Below are 21,539 nucleotides of genomic sequence, written 5' to 3' on the forward strand. Positions count from 1 at the left end.
GCTGTCCTCCATCCTCTGCCCTGCCCCAAACTATGAGCACTGGGTAGGTGCAACACGCTCCTCCCGGGGGGTTAGAAGCATTCACAACCCCAACTTCCTACACCATTTCGGATAGAAAAGTCAACACCATGAAGACCTATGACAGTTTTACATTATCATTGTTCTCCTATATTTCTGGCAAAATGACATTACTTCCCAATTCCAGTCTTCAGCTAAAATTAGTATTTATTTTTCTATGATAAAAAACGTCAATTTGCCAAAAACCCTCATGCACTTTCTGTTTATTTGTTCAATAGCAGAGGAATGTCTCACCAGAAATGTGCCAGTTTGTAAAGAGCCCTCCCTCTGGTGGAGCGCTTCAGCTCCCCACAGGAATAGACCATGCCCTGCTGGGAACAAAACCACATTCAGGGTCAGCCATGAAACTCTGAGGAATCCACCAGCAATGCTGCTCAATGTGAAAGCAAGCCATGAGCGCACAGACTCTGGTTTCCCACTTGTCAGAGCCCTTGCACAGGAAGGCATCACCATCTCCACCTTGGCCAGGCAGATATGTGGTTTTTCATAGTGAAAACCTACACAAGTTCCCAGGTTTAAAGCAAATGAACGAACAAGTTTCTCCATAGCTTGAATCCCAGATTTTCCATTTTCATATATCTGGAGTTACAGGTAGAAAAGAAACACTGTGGTGGCTAACCCAAGGAGCATCACAGCCAAGCCTGGTGCTACACACGCTGCCACCTATACCAAAAGAGGTCCAAGCCAGACCTCTTCCCATCACCCCCCTCCCCAAAAACAGCCCTAAAGAACTTTGATACTTAACCTTGACCTTCTCCTCCTTCCCAACCCTTCCTGGACCTGGTGGTGACCATCTTCTAGAAGCTATTTGGAAAGCACCTATGAAATGAAGTTAGCTTCTCATGAAAACACTCCTCTCCTCTTCACTCCTTCCAAGCAGTATATAAAAACAATACCTTAATTTGGGAGAGGAGTAAAGGGCAGCGAGTAAAGCTAATAGGAAAAACAAGTTCTCCAACGTTATTTGGGAAATATTCATTAGAACAGTGCACAGAGATGAAAAATGGTGAGCGCTATTTCCATATTTATGACCCCGTGCTGCAGAGGACTCCAACAGGCAGGAGCACGCTGGCAGTGTGGCTAGGGGAACCCAAAGAACCAGCAAAAAATTCCAGTTAATGCCAAGAATCACAATGACTTCGCTGCAGTCAGGCTCAACAGTGTCTGCCCGGCTACCGCAGCTTTGCTGGGGAAATAACGAGGCAGGTGAAAGTGGCTCTGCCAGCAAGTGCCAGCCTGCACAGCACTTTGAAGGCAGCAGATCACACAGGCAGCTTCCAACAGGCTTGTGGTGGCAGCTGTGTCCTTGCCATGCCACTCATCAAGTCTGGCCACTGACCAGAGTGCACCAAGAAGCCACGGGTTGACCACTGCTCCCAAATCCCTGCCTGGTCCCTGGAGCAAAACCACTTCAGGGCAGGTAAATGGTGAAGGCCCAATTTCAAAACCAATATTGCTCAAAACAGCTTGTTTGAGAATGAACATTTTGTTAGCAAAGCTTAAAAACAATAAAAGCACCCTGTTACCCAAGGGCAACCTTACCTTTACAAGCCACATTGTTTTCTGGCTCATAACCAGCCTTGCATGTACAGCGGCCAATGGGGACCATCCACTCCCCGTCCCCATTGCAGTACAGTTTGATGGGCACGTCCACCTCCTCAGCATTGGGGATGCAGGTGCCACGGGCGGTCACTAAAGAGGTGCTCTCTGCTCCTGTCATTGTCTCTGGGAAGATGGCGAAGTTCTGCACCACACTAGGGCACTTCTTGAAGAAGACCCTGACAGACAGCAGAGACATACAAGCCCCATAGTCCTGGAAAGCCAGGTAAAAGCCATTGCGGGTCAGGGGCCCAAAACTTCTCACTTCTGTGTTCACCTTCATCAACCTGCCACCAAAGTCCACCTGGGAGAAGCTCTCGTCAGCAGCAATGGTGTCCACTTTGAGGTAAGGTGCCTCCGTCCAGAAGGCAGACTTCTTGGTGGCAATGACAGAGTCTGTCTCGTAGTAGTAGAGGTTGAAGGTCTCCTTGCAGGAGCCAGGGACATTGGGGAGGCTGCTGCAGTCCCGCACAGTGAAGCGCATCTCGGTGTAGATGCGGTGAGCTCCACGCCGGTTGATGAACGTGGTAAGGAGCCAGTTGTTCTGGTTGGGCTCGAAGACATTGCACACCTGGTACGTACGGATGGTGTTGAGGTTTTCGTCGTAGCCACTGACTTCTTCCCACTGTAGAAAGGAGAAGAGGCTGTGAGAGGCTGGCAAATGGACCAGCAGCAGCCTGTGAGCCACAGAGGTGCCACTTACCCTGCACAGTACAGGGTTGGGCTAGAATGAGGATCTCAAAGCCCCAAAGGGCAGCAGGAACACGTTTGTGGACACATGATATGCACATGCAGAAGCACCACCTGGGTCAGCACCAGAAGCAATCCTCACCCTCTTGCCCATGCATGCCTGCTCCCCCTCCCCATCACTCCCAGCTGATATTAAAACATCTTTTCCATGTGGCCAATCACCTTCACTGCCCTGGAAAGGATGTAAAAATGGGAAGAAAGATGGTCCAGGCACTCAGAGGCAGGAGGGAAAGCAGCATACGAGGCTACGGCTTCATTAAAGGATGAGCCAGCACGTGGGCCAGATAGCCAGCCTGACCCCAGGCTCTGGGCATGATCAGATCATTTCCCCCAGCAAAGAAAACTAACTAAATAAAACATTACTGCCACGGAGAGAGAGGGAGAGAGAATATAGATTTGCAATTCGATTTATAGACGGGCATTAATATAATCCAGGCTACAATTTCAATTAAGGGACAGCAGCAAACTGTGAACAGTCTATGATGGCATTAGAGTCCTACAGACAGATTTACAACCTCATAATCCATTCATTTTAACTAATCCATGTTTACAGTCTCCTCATAACAGCATTATTCATATGGCAATCTTTAAGCAGCACTCTGAATATCATGCATAATTTCCAGGAGCGATGCTATAGCAGCAATTGCCCGTGTTTGTGCTTACGCGGGGGCACAACAGCAGATGGATGACACCAACCTGCCCCATAGCGTTGAGTCTTCCCAAAGAGCTGATGCACCACAACACCCCTATAACCTTACAGATTTTGCCCTTTCCCGTTTTCCATTAAACAACCAAGCTGCCTCATTGTAGACCACAGCCCTGATGTAAAAAAATACAGGTTTTTATTTTGTTTTCAAAGGAGGGACCTCCACACACTGCCAACAAACACAGCAGAACATTTGCTCCCGGGTCCACCTACTTGGCTCTGCTAAGCTTAAGCAAAGATCACAGCTCATGGCTGCACATTGTTGTTAAGCAATGTTTACCAAACAGCAATAAAGCCTCACACATCCAGCCGAGCGCTCTCCCTTCTAATCCCACGCCATGAAGGCGCTGCAAAAACCCCTCTCCACCATGACCAAGATGTGCAGATTCAATGTCCTTTCATTATTAGACACCTTTTCACATGAGAAGCTGGAAGGTCCTCCCTGACCAAGGGCATTGGCATTGTTTCCCATTCCCACCTGGGCTTTGCATAACAGCCCTGTCATCTAATTAATGCCAGACAACGAGCTCTCTTCTAGCACTCACCCACCAGCATAACAGCCCCACTGCTCCACTATCTTTCCTGCATGAATCCTCCTCTACATCCCACCTGCCAGCTCCCTGCACCCCAGCCAGGTGCACAGGAGGGGACCTGGCCCACTCTGCTTTTATTCACAGTGCCCAGCAGGGAGCTGGCTCTCTCCCTGTCTCCTTCCACTGAGCATCCCCTGCACTTTGCTGCGGTTTTTTTGGGGGGGTTGCAAACAGAGCCTCAAAACTGAGAGCCAAAACCTGCCAGCAGACCCTGCTGTACTTCAGGTGCCCAGTGCACAGGGCTGCCTGCAGCTGAGAATGACATGAAATACCACTTGGAAAACCCTCGTGAGGGTTTGGGGCCAGATCCTGATGCTCCCTTGGGCATTCCTTGGGTTGAGCACTCCTGCAACCAGGCACTGAAGAGCAGCCGGTCCCCGTGGCTAGGAAGACCCACAGTGCCAGTGGCTGCTGCCATCGATGCTCCAACAGCGACAAATGCATCATTTTGACAAGATCCCACTAAATAATTCACAGGGAGCTGGGCATTAAGACAATATTCTCCATCTTTGGTGATATTAAAAGCACATCCATCGGGGAGAGCAGGACAGCCCACGTCCTGCTGCAGCCCATCCCCAGGAACCACAGCCCCTGCTGCCTGGCCAGCCTCTGTGCCCCAACATTAACATCAACAGCCCCACTCAAGCCCCAGGGCACATCTGCCAGGGTGAACTGTCACTCTCAGAGCTCAGCATATCATGGGGATATGCCACCACCCAAAGGGACCCAAAGCCTGCGCACAACCCATGCTGATGGCAACACGGGGGTCAGGAGAGGTGGCTCATCAAATCCCTGTACCTCCAGCCTCAAGACAGATGAGAGGAACCTGGGAGAAGCTGACATCCCAGTAGCAGCCAGAAGCCCCTCTCCCATCCTCCCACCTCCTCCCTCCTGCCCCAAGGAGCAGGAAGGTCCCATTTATAGATGGCTACTGCTCTTCTCCCTCTTGTTTCTTTGCTTCCCTCTCTGGTTCCTCTCTTTGCTCGTTCCTGCAATGCTATGGCTTGTTGCTAAGCCCCAAAGCAAGGCTGCCAGCACACTTGTTTTTTCCATGGAGGAAGGCAGGGCAGAGGGGAAGCTTTTGGTTTCCTACCCCAGCTTTCAGCAGTCTGGGCTGAAAAGAAACAGCACAGCCCTGAGGTGGCTGATTTTGGGGAACTGAAGACTAAAACCAAGGAAAGACCAACGAAATTTGGGTTATTCATTGACTCCAACACAAGCAGAAATCCCCACATGTATCTTAGCATCTCTACACCAGGCTGCTTGGATGGGTCACAGTCTGCAAACCCTCCCTGGCACCCACACTCTGGACAAGCCTCACCCAAATACCAGCCATTATCACTGGACAAGCCAATAAGCGACACAAATCTGCCCTCAAATATTTGTTGTGAACTATGAAACAGGACAAACCCTAAAAGTCAGTGCTGTAACTGGGCAGCTTGTAAAGGCTATAGTGTGCTTGGAGCAAGAGGAAGACATTGCTTATTTTCAACTGGTGTCCAACCTACTGCAAAACCTGCCTCACCTGGGACATGATACCAATAGGAGGGTTCACTCCAGGAGTCCAAAATATGCCTTAAGATGCTCCATATCCACCCAGCAAAGCACCTGATGCTACAAATAAAAGCCCAGTCCACAAGCAAGCAGACTTCACAGAGGAAGTCACACTTAAACACATGCTACAGACTGACCCTATGTCTTTTAAATAAAGGACTTGGGACATTAAAATACTTTGTGGAAGATCTAATATATGCCTCTGTAAAGGAGAAGAATCACCAGTAATGCAGGGATGCACACGGAGGGATGCAGGGATGTGGGCCACGGAGAGGCTTCACTCTGCTGCTCCACAGAGGGTGAGACCAGCATGCCTTATGACACAAGCTCCACACCTGCCTTCTGTGGGCCTTCAGCAATAGCAGCTGCAGGCAGCTATTTATATCCCATCTCCATCACCTGCACACAGACCCCCTGCATCTTGCCAGCAGTTTATCTGGGCCCAGATTTTTTCCAAAGCAATTCAGTGGCAAAGCCCCATGTTTCAAGGGCCTCTGATGTGCCTGGAGAGGATTTCATGTCCACTGCATGGGTGGTTCAGCTTTGGTGATGGCACGTAACCTTATTTCTTTTGAGGACCCAGACAAGCCAGTCACACCCTAATAAAGATGCAGGCTGGTATCCTTTTCCCTTTGGTGCTATGTCCTGGAAGCCCCAGGGATGGACTCTGCCGCTGTACCCATCCCTGCCCAACCATCTGCCTGTCCTACCATGATGCCCATCCATCAACTCGCATCCCCTCCCACCACCACTCCTCTTCTCCCCAGCTCCATCTCTCACTTTCTCTGTCAGGGGAATGTGAGTCAGGTTATTTTATGCTTCCATTCCTCAAAGACTTGTATTCTATAAAAAAGATGTTTTAAGTGCCTCAGGGTGTTTTGTTCCTCATTACTTCATAAAAGTGACATTAATAGCCAGGGAAGAGCACTGCCGAGTGCAATTACAGATGATGTTCCAGGTATGAAAGCTGTTTTGAGCCTGCTAATGTTTCCTAATTACAAGCCTTTTGGCACAGGGAGAAGGAAGGCGCGAGCCAGTGGATGGAGAGCAGTGATAGGGCTGGACCCTTCACCTGCGAGAAAGACAGACAGAGGAGGACAGCACACAGGGATGGAGAAAAGCTCCATCTTCACCAAGACCCTGGGACCAGTTCAGACAAGGGACGCTCAGCCCTGGATCAGCCATGCAGCTCGGCACAACAATGCCCTGGCCACCCCACGCAAGCCCGATAGGGCATCACTGTTCCCACTGACTTCCCTGGCTCTCCACCAGCATTTTAAGATAAACAGCATGAACCCCACAAGGTCACATAAAAATCAGCTGGACAAGTGGCACTTACCCCTGAAGGAGGGTTGGCAGTCCAGCCCAGCTCGGCCGTTGCCGTCCGCGTATCCATCAAAGTTTCTGAGGAAACACAAGAAAAGGGAAGCAATCTGGTTACTCCCAAAATTTTTGATGACACAAAATTATGAGCAGAGCCACAGAAAAACATTCAGTTGCTTTCATGGAGTGTACATCTGACCCTTGGAGCTGCTCAGAAATGAAGCAGCAGGCACCCTAATACATCTAATAAACTAAGGGCAGCTTCACCCCAGAGGAAATGGTGCAGGACAAGACTCTTTGCAAAGAGTCACAGCCTAAACCCAACCCATGCTGCCATCCGTGACCCTCCCAAGCCTAGAAACGGAAAAGCACATTACCAACTAAAAACCATTTAAAAAAATAAGGATGCTGCACTTCATGGAGTCATTATGTGCACATACAAAACCCAGGCAGCAAGTTTGCATTAACTCCCGCAAGCAGCGAGAGGCTGGGGGAAATCTCCTACTGCAGGCAGAGCCCACCCTCTCCCCCAGCACACACATGCAGGCTTTTCAGCAGGTCCCATCCAACTCGCTCACAGCTACTTGCTTTGCTCTGCAACACCAGACATCCCCTTCTATGCAATACATCTTTCTGGTGCCGAGTTGCCATTGCACACAGTTATTACTTTTCAAAGTGATTTCAAATACGCAAATTAAAAAAAAAATAAAAAAATCACATTGTTGGAGCAGCGTTCCTCGGCTGGGGGTATTTTGATGGAGGATTTGGTGGGAAATATTTAAATGCTGTAATACAGCTGACATTTCCCTACTTCTATTCTTAACAAAAATAAAACCACAAAAATAACAGTGAGAGCAAAAACATATAGAAGCAGATGGGGAAAATCCTCAAGGTTTTATTTATTTGTTTGCAGCAAGAAGACAGGCAGATTAATTTCCTTGATTCCTGTGTCCCAACCAAATGGGAGGAGATGTGCCATGGGCAGCTGGTATAGCTGAGCATCCCCCGTACCTCCCCTTTCCTCTGTGGTCCCAGGTACTCATAACAGCTTTACAGCACCAGGAAAACGGATGCAGCCAGAGAAATAAAGGTCAGAAAATAAAAACCAGCCCAGGAATATGAACTGCTGCCGGACTGCTGCTTTTATCTCTGTGCCTGCTCCAGCAATCACAAGTGGGAAATGAGAATCCTATTAATCTTCCCACCCCTCCCTTTGCCGGCTGCTCCGGGATGGGAAGCTGGAGAAGCATGACCGGGAACTCCCCACCCTGCCATGAGTGATAAACACTCCCTCTCCTGAAATCCCCGTCATAGCTGCTGACCCTTCCTGGCTCCCGGAGAGGTGAGCGGCGCCACAGAGGCAGGGAGAGCAAGGCAACCCCCCAGAGATGCAGCAAAAAGGCACTTGGGGAGTTTGCAAAGCTCTGCACCCCTAATGGGTCCCAGGATGCTGCTGTGGCGGGGGGTGGTTCAAAGCCCACAGCCCATTGCACCCACACTTTGCACAGTGCCAGTCCAATCCTGCTCACAGCACCCTCAGAGAGGAGACACACAGCACCCTTAGAGAGGCCCAGTCCGTGCAAGGAACAGAAAAGTGTGGTGGCATTCATGCCACCACAGCATGCCTCCATCTGCAGCTTCAGCTCCTTTGTTTGGCAAAAGCCAACTGAAAATGACACATCCCATCTGCAACTCCTCCCTGGCCCCAAATGGGGCTCAGGGCTCATGCTCCAGATCTCCAGCAAGTTTCTGCTCCCGCCACCCTCCTCCTTCCCCCTGCCACCAATATTTCCTTCCCTTGCAATCAGCCCCGTGCCTTGTTAAGCAGTCATTAATCCTCAGTATGGCCCTTCAGATAAGCAGGCAGACGTGCCCGTGCATAAATTGATGCAAAGGTGTACGCAAAAGGCCATACAGGCATCCCCCAGTCCCTCCTCCCAGCAGGGCTATGTGGGGAGGGATGCTCTGAGAGCTCTAAAATACTTGGGTTTTCCCCCCACAGCAAATGTGGTGCCCTTGTGCCACACAGGGGAAACTGGGGCAGTAGAGCCCAGGGTGACACAGGGAGCGTGGCCAGGCTGGGACCCAGATCTGGCTCACCCACCCTTTGTTCTAAATAAGGTCATGCTTAGTTACAGGAAAGGCACTTCTTGCAAGGGTTTATCCAGAAAGTATTGTCACTCCATCATCTCCCTTCCTGTTCCATGCACTTACAGCTTCCTTCCCCAAGTGTGGATTTTCTTTTTTTCAGTGGGGCAATGACAGAGGAATGTATTTTTGATAAAGTACAGCCGTGGTACAGGATGTTAGCACACGAGGACCAGCTCTGCTCTGAGGTGGCATCCACCAGGATTCCCTCCCAGCAGCTCCCTCCCAAAATCTCACCACTTCCCTCCTGTTCTGCTCCTCACCAAAGGCTCCACATTTTGGAAAGAAAGCAGGAAGGCACAGCAGCAGTGCCGGTGCAGCATGTAGCAGCTCCCAAAGCAGGAGTCTCCAGAATAACTCACTAAAATAAATTGAAAAAAAACAGAGAAGCTTTCACTTTGGAGATTTCCTGAGTCCTAAGGGAACTGCGTGGCCTGTGGCCAGAGAAGTCGCGCTCAAAGTTTCCACCACAGATGCATAACTTGCACTTCAACAGCTCCATATTTCTAATGCAATTTGCAATCCAAAGGAAAAAGAGGGGTGAGAGCCACCTCTAAAAGCCTGAGCTTCCACATACCATCTCCTGCTCAGATCCTGCCCTGACTCCCAAAGACACTGCTATATAAAGAAGATCCATAACCTGGCAAAATAGTTTGGTTGGGATTTTTGGTTGTTTGGGTTTTTGGGGGGGTTGGTTTGTTTTGTTTTAAATATAAAGTGGTTAAATCCAAACCCCCCCTTCAGCTCAAATTCCTGCTGAGCTCACCCAAAACCCCATGACTGCAAAGGTACTGGCACCAGGACTCAGCTGAGCAACTTCCCATTGACCTCTGCTATTTCCTCTTGGAGGAAATCTTGGCTTTTTACTTCATTTTTAAGGGCGTATGAGTGATGCTGTGACCACAGGGGAAACCCCACAGGGACAGTTATGGCCAGGCAACTAGGGGCTAAGGCTCTGCAGAGCACCCTCCTTCAGCAAGCAGGCTGTTTGCAGAGGCCAGTGCCCCTTGCCCCAGAATCCCACAGATAAAGGGGGGACACCCAGCACTCACATGTCCATCTCTCAGCTGCAAAACACTGCTGTTGGTGGTGGGACATGGGGATCAATCCCCCGGCCATCCATCACTTAGTAGCAGGCAAAGGAGGGACAGACAGTAAAAAACCTCTTTGCTCTGCCTGCTAGCAAGGGGATTACTGTGGACCAGCACCTGAGCGTCACTACCAGCAGAGAATCGACATGGATACCTCACAGCAGCTCTCCTCTTACCTCATCCTGCTGCAAGGACCAGTCCTTGTTATTTGGCACTGTGTATTGATTAACCAGGGCCCTGCCTAGGACAGGGGGCTCCTGCTGGGAGAGGTGCACTTGTCCCCCCAGCCTGGGCAGCCCCCCAGGAATGTCAGCACAGGGGGACATCATCTCCCCATGCCTCCTACATCTAGCACAGCATCATTAGCCACAATGGGTGAACAACGTGCCACCACTTCACCTGCACCAGCCAGTGCCCTGGCCTCCACTGTGCCAGCAGACAGGCTCAGTGCCCAGCAGGCAAGCATGGACAAGATGCTGCCCTCCCCTTGCCTGCTCAGGGTACTGCTCCCCCAGCAACTCCTTCCTCACCTGACCACCTGCATGTGGGCATGGCTCATGCCCAGGGGATGCTCTGCCCAGGATGGAGCTAACACTCGCTTGGAGGAGTCTTCACTTCAGGACCTGAGCCTCCAAAGGCAGCTGACCAGGCTGTAACAGCCAAAGCCCTTGTTAGGGAGAAGACAGTCTCTGCTACAGCAAGCTGAGCTCTCTTAGAATGAAGAATCTTCAGCTGTATACAGTAGATTTTCTTTAATGGACACATTACTTTAAACTAAGCCTTCGCCATCTGTTCCAGTCCCTAATTATCAATACAAAAACAAACGTCTACTCACAATTACACTCGTAACGAGTAAAGATGCCAGCAATTAGAATGCACCAGCATCCTCGCCGCCGAGCAGCACATCCATCTGTGATGGCACTCGCGCAATCCAGGCGGAGAGGACTCGCTGCCATCGCAGGCTCCCCGCACCCTCCCAGGCAAACGGGTGCAAGATGTGTCTGGAGCTGATACCTGCAGCAGGATAAGCTGTGTCTCAGAGCAGCGAAGGGTGCGCTGGAGTCATTCAAACAGCAGGGGGAAGATAAGTTATTTGGGGTGAGAGTAGCCAGGCATAGAGCAGGGCAGCACAGGATCCGCTGCAGGAGCCTTCATTTCACACCAGCTGATGCTGTCTCACCAACCACCCTTCCCAACAGGTTTTTCTGGAAGAGGCTTAAATCCTTTCTGAACTACCCAAAACAAAGTGGAACTTATTTCCTGAAATCCCCAGCCTGAAACTAGTATTTCAAGATCTCCCCAATGTGGAGGGCTCCTGCTGATTATACAGTGAGAAAGTGCGACTTCTGCCTGACAGGGAGCAGGGTCTGGCTACAGGCAGAGAGAGATGGAGGCAAGGAGGCCAACCCAACTTGATCACATTTCAACACCGTCATCTGGAAAGAAAGATAGGACAAATTTTCTGCTCAGGGAGGCCACAAAGAAACTTCTACAAGTGCTGCACTCCTCAATAGATGCCTTGGAGACATGGTCCCTTTCCCAAGACAAGAGGCAGCAGCTCTTGTTCCTGCAAGATGATAACGGCAGGAACCAGCCTAAGGCACTCAAAAGCAAATGCTCAGGCATATGCAAACAGACGCAGGCATGTCTAAGACAACCAAGAGGAAAAAGACAGAAATTAAGCAAAATAAGGAGAGAGGAGGCTTGATAACAACAGATGGATAGAGGGAGATTTGGAAAGGATGCCAGCTGCTGGAAATAAGCCCCCCCCAAGATGCGTGGGGAGCAGAGAGGTGCATATCAATAGTTGGACTTTCAGAGGGATAGGGCAGCCATTGAGGGAGGGGCAGGGTGCATGTGGGGCTCAGATCTAGAGTCCAAAGGGACAGAGGATGGTCTGCAGGTGGGATCTTTAGAGACTCATCCCAATGTGCCCTCACAGAGCACAAAGCAAGCCTGAGCAAGCAAGCACCAATGGGGTCAGTGCACACACTGTCCAGACCCAGGGCACATCCCCTGGGCAGTCCCAGCCCATAGCATGACTTTCTGAAGGGGAACAACAGCACCTTTTTTCTACAACCAAAGCTCTGTATTTTCCCCTCTATTTCATGCTCATAAATGCCAAACTTTCTTTCTACCCCTATTTCTCTCTTGAGAGCTTCAGTAAAATCAGCCCAAGGCAAATGCACAGCTTGGAAAGCGTCTGTCCAAGTTTGGTGACATTACCAGAGAAAGGGAACAATAGAGAAACAGAGCCAAGATGCTTTGTTACAAAGACAAGTGCTAAATAACATTAACTGCTATGATTCTGCAAGCTCTACTTTCCCATGCTTGTCGTGAGTTCAAGTCGAGCCCAAATTGCATCATGGCTTTCATCACTGCTACCTACACACTTGTGATTTGCGTCACACCTCTCGATGTCAATGGAAAGAAAGTTCCACAGGTGCCTGTGGAATAATTTGAATTTAATTCTCACTGTTCCCCATAGATGATGGGGTTCAGGCACACACCAGGAGGTTGCCTGAGTAATTCCAGGTTGTTCTCCATGACCATGCTTCTGACCAGAACATCCCATGAGTGCAGCCCAGGTTCATCTGTGCAAGGTTTCGCTATATCCTGAACTTTGGACTAAGCTGGGAAAAAGCAGGAACACAAGATCCATGCACTCTGCTGCATGGACCAAGGTGGCAAGCTGCTGGGTGCACATCCCACCCAAAAAGTCTCTTCTGTGGGACTCCACACACACACCCCGGTTCCTGCTCCTAATTAGGAGGGAGCACCACTGCTTGCCCCTTTTGCCATGAAGGAGCTGGTAGCTGCATGGCATGAACACTGTGATATCTCCCAGACGGTTTAGTTATGGCCCTGGAGAGGCGGGCAAGGTGAGAGCAGGATCAGCCTCTCCCCTTTGATAAGCACTGCTTTTCTTAAGTTTCCTGAGAGCACCGGCTTCCAAAAGAGCCGCTTACAGTATCGATACACTTTCAATCAAAAACATTACAGCAACAACTAATTATGTCCCATCATTCCCATGGCTCTCTGCCTTTAATGGTGCATTTTGCTGGTACAGAATGATGGTGCAACTGCTCTGGAAGTGCATAACAAGCTCTCCCCATCAATCTCCTGCGGGTTCATTATGAAGGATTACCCGCTAAATAACAAACCCAGTCAAGAAGGGAGACAATGCTCCAAACAACAAAACAAGTCAACACAAAACATTTTCTGGTTGTATTTTGAAGGAAACAGCTGATGCTTTGGGGTCTCTATGAACCTCTCAGGGGAAAGGAGCAGCCGTGCCTGCTCTGCAAAGAGATCTGAGCTGTGACACCACCGTCCACAGCCACCAGCCAGCAGAAGATGATCTGCAGTGGCCAAAAAAAACCCCCACTTTCAGTCAGAAAGGGAAAGAATTTATATATATCAGCCAAGGACAAGCGTGCTGTGTCAATTTGTGACGGGATGCATTAAGCTGCAGCCACACAGCATAGCCCCGGACCTCCTCCGGGATCTCCCGTCAATGGCATAGATTTCAGCACGCAATGAAGATGCATCGCAGCAGGGCAGGCGATAACTTAATGAAGCTCAGATTTGGGGGTGTTTGCTCAGCAACATTATAACAACTTTATCAATAAACTGCTGCCTGCTGTGACTGTGGGATGAAACGGTCTAATTACAAGCAGGAAACACTATCCATATCAGGATATAGTAAATTGAAATATGTTGGCTGATGTGCCAGAAAGCGCCCAATAAAATAACCTGCCTAGATTTTTGCAAGCATATGTGCATTTGCACACACATGGTAAACCCAGAATATCAGGCAAGAGAAAAGCACAGGCAAAAATCTCTCCACCAAGCCCCATGCCTAACAGGCTGAAAAAGTTCAGGAGGTGATGTGAAGTGTGGACCATAAGGACAAGGTCCCATTTACTAACAGTTGTTCCTCCCTGTAGACCACACAGAGGAGATCCAATACTAGCATCTCTCATTGGTTTTCACACTTGACCCAGCACGGCTACATGGGGTTGGACAAGCTCAGCCAGAGCCATACAATCCATTTATCATAATCCTACCAAGGAGAGGTACAGTAAATCAAAGAGACAACCTGTTTGCACATGAACTGGGGGGGGGGGGGGGGGGGGAGGGGGGGGGGAGGGAAGGAATGGGACAGATGGGGGATGGACACAGAATAGAGTGTAAAAGAGAGAACTGCAGAGTGAGAGATAAAGAAAGGGAAGGAAATGACAGAGAACTACCAAAAAAAGCACACATAATGGGATAAAAAGGACAAGGGGACCAAATCAAATATCAAGAGGGAAAAGATAGGGCTTTCAACACCTTTTGTTTTCCAAATTGTAAACTTATTTTAGAAAATTTGGGAACCAGTTTTAATTCACTGAGCTCAAACCAGACATCGGAGGCAATGGGAAGAGTCTTAGGATATCATGGTACAGGTAACCCAATATTTTCCAAATACAAGGATTTCATTTGCTCCTCTAGTGACAAAGCAAGTCACCAATAGCATAAATTTTGTAATTGCACACAGGCCACAGATATACAAAATCCACACATATTATATGCATAGATTATAGTCCATATGTATTTACCAATGGGTTCAGATGAGTTTGACAACTCAGAGTCAAGCAGTGCCAAGGGCTGAGAGAGCACTTTAATGAATGCTCTGGCCCACCGAGACAGGCCCAGCCATCCCAAGAGCCCAGCTCCTCCACCACACCACCACCAGGGGAGCAATCCAGGGCTGTAAGATGACAAGGCTATCTTTCAGGAGAACATTTTCCAGAACAACATCACTATACGTTTAAATCCTCATCTTTGCTTTCTCAAGGCTGGGTTACCAGCAAGCATCACTGAACACCACAGACTGCCCTGAAAAATCATTGTATGTCAAGCTTGGCAGTTACTTGCTTCATCCTCCAGAAGATGTGGAACAGGAACTCAGCCACCCAGTGGATAGGCAGAGGCTTTCACAGAAACCTTACCCTCCAAAAAGCTTGCAATGCTGCCCAGGAATAGTACACTTCAACTCGAGGTCCGGCTAAGTGGTGTGAGGTCTGGCTTGAATGAGGAATTGCTTAGGTTGGGCAAAGGCAATCACCTGCTCTTCACCATCCAATGTTATCACCACCCAGGAACACACACCAAAGCAGATGAACACTGAAAGTCAGGAGCCTGAGGAAACTATCCCTTGTCACACAGCTGGGTGGCTTCAGCAAGAGCTGGGCACAGCAGCCTCACACCACGGGAATGTCTTGGGTGGAGACCAGCTGGCTTGGACAACCATCTCACCAGCCAAGCGAGGGAGGAGGATCCAGGACCCCACACCCATCACACAGCCCAGCAGAAGCACAGTGCCTTGAGGGATAGCAAGGATAAACCAAACGCCAGGGAGCGATGTCAACAACTTTGTATTTTTTTGTACTTTTCTGTAGCTCACTTCTTGCTCAACAGCCATGTACCAGCATTTGCTGCACATGGTGTGCTCCAGCCAGGCTGAATGAAAGCAAGTGAGCTCACCACAGAGGAGGACATTCTGCCAGGAGCTCTTCTCTTGGGAAGAGGGGGCTTGATCATCATGCTATGAGAAACCAAGGAGCCCCAAAAAGAAGAAAAAAAAAAGGGCAGGGTTTGAGATTTCACAGGCAAAGGCCATGGAAGCTTAACAAGTTCAGTGGAACTGGGCTCTTAATCAACTGGGATTCCCTTGGAAGTGATAGCCTCTAAATACAGAATTAGTCAACTGAGAAGACAGAGCAGCCGTAAATATCAACAGCATCCACAATCACATGTGCTAGGATAAATTGAAAGGACATTCAGTCTTCATGCCTGGATATGCACAGGGTGTTCACCCATGGGACTGCAGGAGGGTCTCCCCAGCAGTGTGCTCACACGTGTCTTATGGCTGCACCATGCTCAGCTACAAAGCCGACCTTCAAGGCCACCGGCACAGAGGCAACAATGGAGTAGGTGCAATAAGTTTTGCTGAACTAATGCACGAGATCTGTCCCCGCCTTTCCCTGCGGCTCTCCTTCCCCGCTAATTTATTTTGCCTTACTCTGGGATAGCACTATGAGGAAAGCTCTAAAAATCAAAACATTTATCCTGCATTTCCCTACACGCCATCACTTCTTTACATATTCGGAATGAGTCATTGTCTTGGACCATGTTCTGCAGAAAAGCTTCACGCTCACTACAAAAACATGCATCTCAGAGCCCTAGATCTAAAATGCCAGCCGTGCTGTCAAAGAGCCCTCACGACGAGGGATGCACCTGGTATCATCCAGCTCCTATTTACTAGATCTTATTTTAAAATGTCAAAGGGATTCTGCATGAGCTACAAACATGACAGACTGCTCAGACAGCAAGCAAGTGCTGTCAGGGGACTCGGGGTTAGAGAACAGCATCCCTTCCCAAACACATCCAAGTCCTTGGCATTTTTCCCCAAACACCAAAATTCTGGTGAAAAGCCTCCCTTTTTTTCCCCGACAAACCTCCTGGCTGCTGACAGCCAAAGCCAGAGTGCTCAGTCAAGCCAGAAACTGAATCCCCCACCAAAATTAGAGGCTTACAAAGAAAAACCCTGGCTCTGGACAAGCGAGCACAAAGCAAGCTTGCCAGCATAGCCCCAACACATTACCACTGCAGCCAGACTGGTCCTGTAGTTTTTAATGCATCATCCAACACATACTAAACCTTCAGGGATGCCAGCCCATTATTTTCAGGTGTAAATAAGAACTGAACAACAGCAACAGCATCACTGGTCTGAGGATGTATCCTCAGATACCCCAGCTTGTATCTCCCAGATCCCCAGCTTGTGCACTGGGGGTCTCAGGGCGGAGAAGGGGTAGGCAGGGGAGTAAGGGCAGAAACACACAGGGATGCTTTGGCTGCCGTTGGAGAGGACGAGCTCAGCCCTGGCCACTGCAGCACAGCCGTCGGGGGGAGGAGGTGGAAATATTGAACCTCAAATGGAAGAAACTGCAAAAGCTCGTCAGCAAGTGGCTCCCCACACCACCTCCCCTCCCAGCGCTGGCCGCCGTGCCGAGCATCGTCTCTCCAGTTTTTGCACCATATGGAGTCAGCTTGAGAGTGCAAATGAGGCAAAGAGCGCGAGAGGCAAAGGGAAATAAATCTGTGCTGCCGCGGCAGCACACAGAGCTGCTAGCAGCACGGGGAAGCCTCTGTCAGGACGCAGCAGAGATGGGGGAAGGTTCTGCCTGCATCCCCTGGGGATGCCTTGGCAGAGAGCCCCATCACCTCCCTAGCCCTCCCTGCCATAAGGCTGCATGCATGGGAAAGGGGGGAAAAGGGATGTGGCAAAGCCAAGAGGTCCCTCACAAAGGGCAGAGGGCCCCATGAGCAGACCCCACTGGGTTTTTTTTGTCTGGCCCCACATCCAAAAGCTGCTTCCCAAAATGCCCTGCAAACCCATCCCTTGGCTCTCCCAGCCTTGCCTGGGACTTCTTTTTCTTCTTTTTGCACTTTCAGATTTGGTCAAAGCAGCCAACAGCCAGGATCTGTAACTATCCCGCATCTTAACATATGGCCCACTGTTAAAAAGAAAAGGATAGTCAATCACCAACGATGCTGAAAAGGCAGAGGTCCTCAACACTTTCTTCACCTCTCTCTTTACCAGCACTGTCAGGCTTGAGGCTTTGGGAACAAAATTGCCGATTGATCCAAACACCAACCCACCATCAGTGAAGGAATAGTACATGAATTGCTACAGGAGCTTGACCCCTACAAATCGATGGGCCCTGACACCATCCACCTGAGGGTGTTGAGAGAGCTGGCTGACATCATTGCAAGGCCACTCTCCATAACCTTCGAGAAGTGGTGGAGAACCGGGGGTGTCCCAGAGGATGGGAGAAAGGCAAATATTACCCCTATCTAAAAGAAAGGCTCCAGGGAGGATCTATAGTAACTATATGGGTAACTACAGGCCCATCAGCCTTACTTCAATCCCTAGGAAAGTTACGGAACAAATCCTCCTGGGGGCCATCACAAGTCAAATGAAGCACATGATTGGGAAAAGCCAACGTGGCTTCACTAAAGGTAGATCGTGCTTGACAAACCTGGTGGCCTTCTATGACAAAGTGACTTGCCTGGCTGACATGGAGTGGGCAGTGGACATTGTCTACCTGGACTTCTCCAAGGCCTTTGATACGGTCCCCACAGCCTCCTCCTGGAGAAATTAACACGTTATGGCCTAGACAAGTGGTCTGTGCAGTGGGTGGGGAGCTGGCTGACAGGCTGCACCAAAGGGTGGTGATAAATAGCTCCTTTTCCAAAGTGCCACCGGCCCCGGCACCTACACGGGTGCAAGCTGGGAAAAGGCTCTAGCATGAGGACGGCCATCTGTGTCCCGGGAGACATGTCAAGGCAGGTTCAGTGGATTATTTACCCTCTGCTCCTCACCAGGATGGTCTCCTTCCTGAGTGCACAGGTAGAGCTGACTTAACACACAAGTGACACCTCACCAGAAGACTTCAGCATGGGATTGCAGGGAGGTAAGCAAGGAGAAGTCCACCAGAGCCACCTCCAGCAACCTGCCAGCCTGATCACTGGCTGACCCCTGGAAGGTGCCTACAGTCTACCACAAGCGAGGGATTGTCCTGGCATGACCAGTGCAGCTCCATTTCACGGAACGCCAGCTCTGCTCATTTTCAAAGCAGCACCGGCTGATGATAAAGTTCCCCCTAAGCTCATCTCCATATCCACCTCTTCTCCAATGACACTGACCCATCCTCCCTGATCGTGGTTTCCTTACTGAAATAAATCACTTTTAGTGCACATTATGCTCTGGGTCTCATTACTGTCCATCATCTTCTGTGCAACAGAGCTGTCGCATCCTCAAACTCTGTCACCTGGACTACACAGGAGCAATTTGGCAGGGGAGGCAGGTGGGGAGAAAGCATCTGCAGCTTGCCAGGGAGCTCCCCACCCCTCTCTTCCACAGCTTATGGATGGTGGGCTCACTCCTTCAGCCCCATGCACCCCTTGTGGTACAAAAGCTCAGGAGAACAAAAGCAAGAAGCTGCAACACACGTGCAAGATGGGATTGTTACACACAAGCACCCAGAAGATGGCAGGAACTACAGCAGATGCACCTTGATGTCCAAGAGCGTCTTCCTTCAGCAAGGTACATCCCTGCAGGGAAACCTTCTCCAGAAGGAGTGTCAGAAACTCTCTCTCCTCCCCAGATTTAAACACCTAAGCAAGGGAAGGATGAAGAAGTGTGTATGAGGGCAACAAGATGGTCACCCAACCTTTTCCACCCCGGATCCTAGGCAGTACTGTATTTAACTCCTCTTCAGAGACAGGCACTTCAACTCCACAAGGTTACTCCAGATTAATCCAGAACAGAAGATCACAGTTGCACCGCACACAAATTGAAAGCTCCATGCCAAAATCCCACAAGGACCATTCAGGCAATAGCAACGCAAAGGCATCGTTTGTCTGTCACATCGTTTTTGAAAGCCAAACACTCAGAAAGCAAGAAAGGGAGCAATTAAGGCTGCCGCTAATCTTGTAGTGTCCACAAAGATGGGTCTGTTGTTTTTTTAATCAAGGAAGAAGTGTAAGTGCTGCCAGCTTCCAGATGGCCAGCGGCCCTGAAAGGGGCTGGGACCTGCCTGGTGTGAACGGCCAACCCAGCTGGCAAGGAAGGAGCTGCTCACCCACCACCACATAGGTGACACCTGCACCCCTGTGCATCAGCACAGCTCCCTAGGAAAAGGGTCTGTTTCCCAATACGATATTTGGGAGGATGCAAAGGTTCAGGTTTCCCACCAAGTACACAACACCTACATATACCCTTGAGTGTGGCCATGGAGAAGACATGCTGCTCTCATGCCTTCCATAAGGTCAACACTTGCATTTGTCCCTCCATCTCCCCCATCCCATCTCAGCTTCACAGAAAAAACACCAGTGACCATAGTAGGTGGAAGAGACCCATGGAGACGCAGGAGAAGACTCTGAGATGCATGTGTACCAGGACATCCATTGCTACTGGGAAGGTCACCCCAAGTGGTCCCACAGACTTTGTTCAGCTCTCCCAGCACCCCAACCCTCCCCAAAAACCCAACCAGCCTGCCACAGCCCAACATGGAGACTTCACGTCCCCCCACCTTGCCCAGGGCACTTGCATACATGTTCACACATGCCAGCACAGAGCAGGAGGGGAAGCCACGCTGCAGAAATAACACAGGCACACAAACAAAAGAGCACAAGCCATTAATCTGGGTGAACCGGAGGAAATGAAATCATTATGTCTGCAGCTACAACATCCCAAAGAACAAATTTCCTGCCTGGATAATAAATGGATTCTTTTGTTTCACATTGGCCCCAACCACGTGACTGTCTTGGCCTATTCCTCATCCAAAACATCTTGCCGTATAAATACCCAGACAGGCTCAAATTTCAGCTGCTAAAAATATGTTTTAATTATAATATATAATAACAACAACCAAAAAAAATCTAGATCTACAGGCTCCTTTTGCCTCCTAAACAACCTCTGAAGGCTTTCCAGCACACAGGCAAGCAAACAAAAAGTCCAAAAGTTGCCAATTACAGCTGAACAGCACAAATGCAATCTTTGAAAGACCAAAGCACACAAACAGTGGCTCTAGGGTAATACCTCAATAAATAACCCCTGCCAGAAGGAAAAATGATGGGTGCATGAGCATTTTAAGCACCAATGGCCCAGGAGTACCTTATGAGCACCTCCCAGCAGCAGGATAGGAACCAAAGCCACACAGCACACCAGTGACGGCTTCTGACCTCCAAACCTTGGGGCCAGGCAGGTTTTCTTCTGAGCCAGCTTTTCCCCTGGTGCCTTTCTGATACCACACTAGGGCTTGGTATTTATTCGTTAGATGGATGGGGAATGCAATTTCTAGCCTCCGCTGGCTTGGCGAGGGTATTTGTTTGCTGTAGGAACAGCTCTGGGGGTCTCGAGGGATGAAGACTTCTAGGAAAGTTGCATGAATTATTGCTTTCAAACTTTCCTTTAATCTGCAACTCTACCAGATCACTCAGTTAAAGCCATTTTTGCATCTAACTACATATTTTACTTTGATTTCAGCTTCTTTTTGCTCATCTTCCCAGCTTTACAAACACATAGCAAATGCTGCAACAAGTTTCAAAACAAGACATGGTTTTGAATCCAAGCATCAAAGCGCCTTGGTGCAAAAAGTCTAAATTGTTTGGATGATAGAGAGACCTCCATGAGTGGAAATGAGCTCAAAAATCCCCCTGAGCTAGCAGGCAGCTAGAGAAGGAAGATTCAGCCAAGCCCCCCACGCTCAGACATAGCTCTTACTGACTTGTACTTTTTCTCCATCACCCCCAGCATCCTGAGGCAAAACCTCTTCTCTTCAACTTCAAATACACAGAGAAAACCCTCATTTTAAAAGCCCGCTTGGTGCATTGTGCCAGCAAAACTTCAATTTCATTTTCCTTTGTGGGTCATCTTTAATTTCTATTGTATTTTGGATGCTAGGGAAAGTGTCCAAGCATAACTTCTGCCTCATTTCAATCACTTATCATTGCTGTTTCTTCAAGGAAGGGGAGGGGGGAAAAAGTCCTTGGAAATTAAATGTTTACATACCCACATACGCCAATCCCAGCAGATCCAAGGGTGGGAAGCCTATTTAAAAAAACATCCCTAATTACTTTCCC

The 21,539-nt window shown here is 49.4% G+C and overlaps 1 protein-coding gene across 4 annotated transcripts in view; it reads right to left on the reverse strand.

Annotated features, from left to right (window-relative positions):
- EPHB1 (EPH receptor B1) overlaps positions 1 to 21,539 on the reverse strand; it is an 87,176-nt gene that overhangs the window by 54,129 nt on the left and 11,508 nt on the right. For 2 of the 4 annotated variants that reach the window (XM_064457135.1, XM_064457136.1), the window contains exons 2-3: positions 6,620 to 6,684; positions 1,621 to 2,302 (exon numbers count right to left, since the gene is read on the reverse strand). In XM_064457135.1, coding sequence (XP_064313205.1) covers positions 1,621 to 2,302; positions 6,620 to 6,684 — 747 coding nt within the window. Of the gene's footprint in view, positions 1 to 1,620; positions 2,303 to 6,619; positions 6,685 to 9,014; positions 9,113 to 10,677; positions 10,857 to 21,539 lie in introns of all 4 variants that reach the window. The other 2 variants (XM_064457137.1, XM_064457138.1) reach the window with 2 other exon arrangements.

Source organism: Phalacrocorax carbo, chromosome 7 (genome assembly GCF_963921805.1).
Source record: "Phalacrocorax carbo chromosome 7, bPhaCar2.1, whole genome shotgun sequence".
NCBI lineage: Eukaryota > Metazoa > Chordata > Aves > Suliformes > Phalacrocoracidae > Phalacrocorax > Phalacrocorax carbo.